The sequence below is a fragment of the Echinops telfairi genome, unplaced genomic scaffold (genome assembly GCF_000313985.2).
Source record: "Echinops telfairi isolate 266 unplaced genomic scaffold, ASM31398v2 ScPeMD7_36;HRSCAF=134, whole genome shotgun sequence".
NCBI classification, from domain to species: Eukaryota; Metazoa; Chordata; class Mammalia; order Afrosoricida; family Tenrecidae; genus Echinops; species Echinops telfairi.
The window spans coordinates 1,603,690-1,612,087 of record NW_022103934.1 but is presented as its reverse complement, the minus strand read 5'-3'; the positions used below and the strand labels follow the sequence as shown (position 1 = coordinate 1,612,087).

The following is an 8,398-nucleotide window of genomic DNA, read 5'->3' as shown; positions in this document are numbered from 1 at the left end:
CGTGGTCCAAGAGGCGTGATCGACACCAAGCGAACTAGTGATTGGTTCTCTTCCCGTAGGTGTCCGCCCCCGGCCCGCCTCCATTCTCCCGGGCTTGGCGCTCATTGGCTGAATGAGCAGCGTGCCCTTTGGGAACGAGGAGGGCTCATTGAAGGGATTCCTCCACCGGCCGGTGAGGGCAAGGCCCAAAGGGGTGCGGCCTATGGGGGCGGGGCTTCTTGCCCTGGAGTCGCAGACGGTCCTTTAGCCCTTAAATAAGTGGCATCTAAGGAGTTAGCCTCTTGGGAAGAGATAGGGTCGCATTAGACCGGGCCTCCCTGCCCTCATTCATTCGCGCCGGTCGTCCCGCGCCGAATCCCAGCGGGGCGGGGCGCGTCGCGTGACGTCATCGCGCGGCGCCGCGCGCGCCGGGAGGAAGCCTGACCTCTCGTGGCGCAGGGCGCGGGGCGCCGCACCGCTATGCTGAAGCTAGTCCGGGCCGGGGCGCGGGCGTGGGCTCGGGCTCGACCCGCCGGCTGCCGGGTGAGGCCGGGAGCCGCGGGTGGGGTCCCAAGCAAAGATTAGGGGTGGGGGGTGGGTGCAGGGCCACTGCTCACTCGTACACCGTTCGCAGGGCCTGAGCTCGCTGGCGGAAGAGGCAGCGCCGCTGCCGGCGGTGGAGCCTGAACCGGTGAGGAATGCAGGTAAGGTTAGCATCCTTGCCCGAGAAAGGGCACCTACTGGGACCGCTGATCTTGACCCTCAGCCCCACTTTCCTTATCGGTCTAGGTTCCCTGACACCTGTGCTGCGCAGGTGCGAGCTCCCAGTACCCGCGAACCGGCGCCCCGTGCAGGCCTGGGTTGAGTCCCTGCAGGGCTTCGATCAGGAGCGAGTGGGCCTGGCCGACCTGCACCCGGACGTCTTCGCCACGGCGCCCAGGTGAGCATCGCTCGGTGCAAAGGGCTGTAATGAACTAGGTGGCGATTCAGGATGACTTGGGCTTCTACACTTGGTAAAGTGCTCTCTCTAGCGGTTGAGCCTCAGTTTCTCCACCTGTCAAAGAGGGCTGATGAGGTGGAGCAGTGCCGCCTTCTAGTGGTGACTCAAAAAACAAGTCACCGCCATCAAGTGGATTCTGATTCATAGTGACCCCATAGGACAGGGTAGAAGCTGGGCTTCCTGGACTGTAACTCTTGGGAGTAGAAAGCCTCCTCTTTCTCCCGGAGAGTGCTTGGTGGTTTCAAACTGCCGGCCTTGTGGTTCACTGGAAGCTTAAGGAGTATGCCCCCAGGGTTCCTTGTGTCTAAAGTAAAGAGTTGAGAAAAAGTGAGTGACTCCTAGATTATCTGCATTGTTGTTAAGTGCTGTTGCATCCGTTGCAACCCTATGTACAACAGAATGAAACACCGCCCACCTGGCCCCACACCATCCTGGCAATTGCCCTTATGTTTGAGCCACTGTTGTAGCCACCGTGTCAACCCATGTGTCAGCAGGACGCTACACTAACTCTAAAATGATAGCGTCCAGAAGATAACCTATGAAGATATAAATGTGGATTGTAAAGATAATCTACAATGATAGATAACGAATGATAGAGTCCTTCAAATAATCCAGGTGATTTTTAGGTCTCTGTATAATCGCCATAATGTTCTCGGTCCAAAGGAAGCAAACATATTGTCACCGAAAATCAGTTACCATCCTCTCTAGCTGCATGCGTGTGTATATTGCTGAGGTAAATGCAATCATTGTAAACATTTCTATGATCTGGGATTTTGTTTTCATTCTGAAACGGGAGCTTTTTGGTTTACATGTTTATTAAAAACGGAAAAAAAACACAAAGAAACCAGTTGCTATTGAGTGATCGACTACGCATAAACCAATGAGAACAACTTTATGAAGCTAATAAAACCTTGTAAGTAAAAACTTCTGTTACAGAAACAGCAGGTCAGATTGGCCCCTGGGCCATAGATGGCCGAGCCCTCGTGGAGCTATAGAATATGGCCACGTGTATAGGTATCAATTTCTTAGTAGCCACATTTTTGAAAAGTGGAAAGAGACTGGTGAGGTCACTTTGAATAATACATCCATTTAACGCAGTCTGTCTGAACTGTTGTCATTTGGTATGCGACACTGACCACTTCTCAGGTGTTCGATGGCCACAAGTGGCTGCACGTGGCTGCATGTTGAACAGCTTGGAGCTAAGGAGGATAAGCCAGTCCCTGAGGAGGTTGGCATGAAATGAGTTGTGATGGTGGTTGTTAGGTGGTGCTGAGTCGGCACCAACTCATAGCACCCTGGTGTTCAACAGAACAAAACCACCGGCCCGTCCTGCACCTCCTCCCAGTCCCTGCTGTGTTAATCCATCTTGTCAAGAGTCCAGCTCTTTTTGGCAGCCCCTCTGTTTTACTAAGCATGTCCTTCTCTAGGGACTAGTCTTTTCTGAAGGAGCCCTGGTGGTGCCGTGGATTGCACATCGAGCTGCTAACCACGGGGGCCATGGTTCCAGCCCACCAGTTGCTTCTAGGAAGAAAGATGAGATTATCTGCTCCCATGAAGATCTAAAGTCTTGGAGGCCCCAAGGGACAGTGCTGCTCCCTCCTAGAGGGTCAGTCTGGGTCCATGGGTTGGCCTTTGCAGATAGGAGGTCCAAAGTAGGTGCAGTGAAGTGAGAACTTCTCTCAGATACCCTGCGTTCTGAAATCCCCCGGCTCTGGAGGAAGCAGTCAGGAGAGCATCTTAGGAAGAGGGGCCCTCGCCTCACGGGGGCGGGCAAAGCCTTTGAAGCTGGGCACCTTCTCCCAGAGAGGACCAGGAGCAGGTGGCAGGAGGCCCTAGGGGGCTGCAGGGAGGAGCCTGGGAGCCCTCCAGTGGGTGGGGAGCTGTGGAAGGGGCTTGAGCAGAGGCGGGGGGTGGGGCCTCCTCTTTCCTCTCTCTCCATCTCCACAGGCTGGACATTTTGCACCAGGTCGCTATCTGGCAGAGGAACTTCAGGAGAATCGTGAGTCCCCGAGAGGGCTAAGGTGGGAGGAGGGCACACTGTAGGATCAAGGGGGCAGGATGTCTTCTCTGTGTCACTCAGGCCTAGGGGCGGGTTCTCTCTCCCAGCGTAGTTACTGATTGGCTCGCTTTCTGGGAGTCTCTGCAGCACCAGGGGAGGCCCTGCCAGAAGCTGGAATCTAGAACTGCCCCATCCTCATCTCCTCATACCGTGTGTACCCCACCAGCACCCACAGGGATCTTACTGAGTGTCCCAGCTCCCGCATTGCAGGGCCTGGCCGTTGACCAGATGGTGCTGACTAGAGTTCCCCTCCCATTTGTGTGGCTTACTCCCCTCCCCCTCCAGGTGTCTTTCTGGGTCTCACCTCCTCCAGGGAGCCTTCCCTAAGCGCCTCCAGGCCCCTCACAGCCCTCAGGGCATTTAACCTCAGGCAGGCCTGTGGTAGAAGTTAACCAGTAAAGGGGGCCACAGGACCGAGATGAGGGTGGGAGACAGTAGGCACATAGGCCCTGGGGCAGGGAGGGACCAAACGGAGCCCAGGGTGGCTCCAGAGGCCCAAGGAGAACAGCGGGGAATTTGGATTTTATGCCAAGAGCATTGACGAAGCTGTTATCAGCCTCTGCCTTTCCCTTGGTCACCGTGAGATCCAGCATGTCCTCCCTCTACTCTACCCTCCCTGGCTCCCATCTGTCCTTGGAATAAGCATTCCGCCCAGCACTGGAAGCTCCTTGTGACCCCCCCACTCCCAACACACACACACACACACACACACACACACCCCTCTCTGATTCCCTCCAGCCGAATCTTTCCTATGCCCTGCTTGCCTTTCAGCTGCAGCTACGTTAATTCGCTCAAGAAACAGCAATATGCAGAAGAAATGGGGTTGGGGGTGTGGAGCACCTACTGGGTGCCAAGTGCACCTATTGTGTGCCAGGTGGCAGCACCTGGCGTTTATAGGGCTGATACCCTGGTTTCCAGGTGGCAGAACCTGCCTTTGTAGGGCTGACGTTGAGCACCTACTGGGTTTAGAGTGTATGTATGTGTGTGGGGGTGTCCCTCTAATTCCTCTATCTCCCCTTCTCCCCCAATCACTGTGCCTTGGGTCCCGCTCTCCCCACGCCCTGGCAGGATCTGTCTGCCCCACTTACCACCACGTGGGAGGCAACCAACGGCTGCTTGACGCCCCTGGCCTGGCAAACATGACCTCCCCCTCACTTTGCTCCCACAGAGCTATGCCAAGACCAAGACGAGGGCAGAGGTGCAGGGCGGCGGCCGGAAGCCATGGCCGCAGAAGGGCAGCGGGCGTGCCCGGCATGGCAGCATCCGGTCCCCACTCTGGCGCGGAGGTGAGCAGGCGGGCAGGGCAGCACGTAGCCAGTCTCCCACGCTCACTGCACACATGGAACAGGCCCCAGGATGCAGGACCTCCCTCCCCCACAGCTCAGGACCATGGCCACCACCCTGCTGGGCCCCCTCTCCCCTCGGGGGTCACCCTTCACTCAGCGGCCAGAGGAGTATCCTTGAAAGTCCCGGCTGCCCAGAGCCTATGAGTGACGTGTGAACACCCTGCTTCTGCCTTCGAGGCCCTAGCAGCTGGCAGGACGGGGAGGGGGAAAGGTTGCTGCCCGTGGGCACAGCCTACTCCCTTCCTCCATCAAGTGCCTGTCTGGGCCATGTCTCCTCCAGGAAGCCCTCCCTGAGCTCCTCTGCCCCTCCTCCCCACCCCACCCCCCACCGCCAGCTTCAGGCACTGCCCGCTCTAGGCCCTAGTTCCTGATTTCCTCCAGCATGCGTCTCCCGGGCCAGGCCAGGAAATGCCCAGTGTGAGGCCAGGGTCGGGTCTGGCCCTCCCCCCGGGACCCAGCAGGGCCAGCACACCCAGGACTCGCTCAGCCCTGACGTTCTCCCAGGAGACCCAGGCAGTTTTCTCAGCTCAGTCGTCCAGCTCGTGCTCCGCACCGGTCGACCCGCCAGCATAGCCAAGGCCACACGCCCTGTGCCGCACCACATGCAGTCCCGTGTGCTAGCAGCCGCCGTGTCTCAGTGTCCAACCACCCAGGAGCAAAGCCGAGGCACCGGAGGGCAAAGGCACTGAACCCGGTCTCCCCTCCACCCCTACCTGCTCTCTGCTGTGGCCCCATCTGCCCACCCCTTTTCTCCCCACAGGAGGCGTTGCCCACGGCCCCCGGGGCCCCACCAGTTATTACTACATGCTGCCCATGAAGGTGCGCGTGCAGGGCCTGAAGGTGGCGCTGACGGTCAAGCTGGCCCAGGTACAGCCTGCGCGGCTTCTGCTGGACCCTGTGGGCCCTGGACCCCAGGGCGTGGCAGCTCAGCCACCCTCTCCTCCCCGCAGGACCACCTGCACATCGTGGACTCCCTGGAGCTGCCGACCCCAGACCCCCAGTACCTGGCAGAGCTGGCCCAGTACCGCCACTGGGGGGACTCCGTGCTGCTGGTGGACTGGTGAGGGGGCCCGGGCAGGGACAGGGTGGAGCACCCTTCCCTGGTGGGTGGGACTCACGCCAGTCTGGTTACAGGGCCCACGAGGATATGCCACAGAACATGGTGTCGGCTGCTTCTGGCCTGAAAACCTTCAACCTGATCCCGGCTGTGGGTGAGCCGCCCCGGGGCCCCGGGTGCCAATGCCGGGCGGGCGGGCGGGCAAGGATGCTGCAGGCTCAGTCACGCTCCTGCCCACCACTCCTCAGCTTCCCCAAACAGACCTGAGAGCAAAGAGAGGATTTTGAGTTGCCACCAAGTCACGTCTGAAAGTTCCTGGCTGGTGCCGGCTAGGATGGGAGAGGGGGGAGGCTGGCTGAGCGTACCTCATCTGTGACCACATTGATCTGCCCCAGACCCCTCTCCCCACAGTCTGCTGCCCGGCAGCCCAGCTGCCCCTTGGGCAGCTACATGCGGGAGTGGCAGGGTTTCAGACACGTGCGGTGTTGAATCCTGTTGTGGTCTACCCAGCTGCCCCTGCCCCACTCACCCCCACAACACACACCTGCTGCCTTCCGGGGGCTCAAGCCTGAGACGGCCATCTCTGGTGCCTCCCCCTGCCCATCTGCTCTGCCTTCAAACCTGTGCAGAACCCAGCCCCTTCTCACCACCCTGGTCTGGCCTCTGCTGGCCCCCACGCCATGCACCTGGTTCCCAGTCTCCACCTCAGGCTGTCCTCCCAGCATGGCCAGAAGTGCCCCAGTCGAGACCCAGAACCCTCCCTGGCTCCCACATCCCATGGGATAAAAGCCCAAGGCTTCCCAGAGGCCCTGGGACCTGCACCATCTGCCCAGTCTGGTCTCACCCTGTCCACTTCCACCCTGCCTGTGGCCCAGACCCACCCCGGCCCCTATGGCTTCCTGCTAGCGCGACATATGACAAGCTTGTGGTCTGACTCCCCCTGACCCGGAGTACAGGGCAGCGCCCAGCCAGGCCCAGCAGGTTTGGGAACAGGTTGTGGGCACTTCCCGCTGTCAGCAGCTCTGCGTGGTGGCAGTCTCCCATCCAGGGTCTTGGCACTAGGATCCTGAACCCACACTGAACCCCTAGATCAGGAGGGTGGGGCAGGGGGTGGGGCATCCACCTGGACTCACTGGCCCCGCCCACCAGGCCTGAACGTGTACAGCATGCTCAAGCACCAGACGCTGGTCCTGACGCTGCGCACTGTCGCCTTCCTCGAGGACAAGCTGCTGTGGCACGATTCGCGCTACACGCCGCTCTACCCCTTCCGCCTGCCCTACCGCCCCAGCCCTGAACCACCAGGCCCAGCAGGGCAGCCCTGCCAGGCGCCCCCGCCGGCTCCTGGCTCCTCGTCCGTTTTACAGAAATAAATGGTACTTTTTAACCAGCGTCCAGAAAGATAAGCGAGTGGCTGGTTTCCATTCCGCTTGTTGCGAATCATGGCCTTTGGTGGACCAGGTCCCACCGGACCCAGCTGAGCGGCGAATCACCGACTGGTGCTCACCCGGGGGCTCCCAGGCACCACCCACCTGCCACGTGCGCAGTACACATCCGCCACGCTCCTCCCAGGAAGGTCAGTGGTACCGCCCCCGTCACGCCGAGGGTGTGAGCTCGGTGCCACGTGAGCCAGAGACTCGGAGCCAAGATCTCGTCCCAACGGTAAAGCAAACGTCCCCATCGTGCTAATCAATGCGTTCCTACAAACGCCCAGGCCAGGAGCCTAACTTCAGTCTGCCGCCTGTTGCCCCCAAAACTGCCACCGAGTCGGGGCCAACCCCAAGCCACCCCGTAAGATGGGAGAACCCCCTCTGGGAGTTTCCAAGACTAACTCTTCTTGGCTGGCGGTTTCAAACTGCCGACCTCCCGATTGGCAGCCCAACTCGTCACCACAAGGCCACCAGGGCCCCCAATCGGAACACACTATGCCATCACACGGGTCCTCCCCTGGGAAGCCCCGGCGGCCACAGCAATCCCCTGCCTACCAGGAGCCGCCTCCGCAGCGTACACACATCCTTTGGAAATCCTCAAGGGACATTAATTGAATCTTGCAAAATCCCAGATTCACTCAAGTCCAAAACAAAGCCGTTTGGGTGAGTGATGAGCCAGGGCAGGGTTTGTCACCTCGGCCGATGCCCAGCTGCTACCTGCTTCAGGTGTGCCTCTTGGCAACGCCTGTCCCCACCACGATCTAGCAAGACCCACCCCTGTCCCACCAGCTTACAGCCCCGCTCGGGTGACCAAGAGGGTCAGAACTAGAAGCGTGGACAGGAAACAATACCAACCCCGGCCCACACCTGTATGAATTTGCATAAGAAATGTTAACTAAGCTGGTACTCCCTCCTGGGACACACGCCACCCCTACCCCTGAGCAGATGAAGGGTATGAGACATGCCCAGGAGATGGGGTATGATGCTAGAATGTGCATTCAAACACTTGGGGGGTGGGGGTGTCTGTGAGAGCCCTCACCCACTACCTACCACCATTGAGGCAATTTCCACTCCCAGACGTGCTACAGCAGTCGCGTCACCACGGAGGGTTCCCTGGGCCAGAATCCTGTAAGGGAGCAGAGAGCCTCATTTTTCTACCAAGGAGTGGCTGGTGGGTTTGATCTGCTGACCGCAGCTCACTGACTGCTCAGTAAGATTACTCAGTGGGTTACCTGTGCTGTCAAATCAATTCCAACTCATAGTGACCCTATAGGACAGGATAGAACTCAACTCTGGGAATGGAGAATCCCATCTTTCTCCCTCAGTGGAGCTGGTGGTGAACTGACAGCTTTGTGGTTCACACCCAATGCATATCCACTACCACGCCCCTCAAAACTCACTGCTGTCCAGTCAGTGCCGACTCAAAGTGACCCCCTGTGAGTTTCCAAGACTGAACTGTTTACAGGAGTAGAAAGCCCAGTCTCTCCCAAGGAGCTGCTTTTGGTTTTGAACTGCTGACCATGCAGATCA

At 59.0% G+C, this 8,398-nt stretch overlaps 1 protein-coding gene across 1 annotated transcript; it reads left to right on the top strand.

Annotated features, from left to right (window-relative positions):
* The first annotated feature begins 444 nt into the window (after positions 1 to 444).
* On the top strand, positions 445 to 6,829 carry MRPL4 (mitochondrial ribosomal protein L4). Its single transcript, XM_004716845.2, has 9 exons — positions 445 to 522; positions 614 to 683; positions 769 to 919; positions 2,927 to 2,978; positions 4,207 to 4,324; positions 5,145 to 5,251; positions 5,335 to 5,444; positions 5,519 to 5,595; positions 6,591 to 6,829. Exons 1-9 carry the CDS (start codon positions 460 to 462, stop codon positions 6,809 to 6,811), a joined length of 969 nt encoding a protein of 322 aa, XP_004716902.1. The 5' UTR covers positions 445 to 459; the 3' UTR covers positions 6,812 to 6,829.
* The last annotated feature ends 1,569 nt before the right edge of the window (positions 6,830 to 8,398 follow it).

What these genes read in the sequence shown, in the direction of transcription:
- MRPL4 (XM_004716845.2), top strand. Translation starts at nt 460, where the DNA reads ATGCTGAAGCTAGTCCGGGCCGGGGCGCGGGCGTGGGCTCGGGCTCGA. An exon ending in CTCGACCCGCCGGCTGCCGG is followed by an intron (nt 523 to 613) that starts GTGAGGCCGGGA and finishes CACCGTTCGCAG; the next exon opens with GGCCTGAGCTCGCTGGCGGA. An exon ending in CAACCTGATCCCGGCTGTGG is followed by an intron (nt 5,596 to 6,590) that starts GTGAGCCGCCCC and finishes CCCGCCCACCAG; the next exon opens with GCCTGAACGTGTACAGCATG.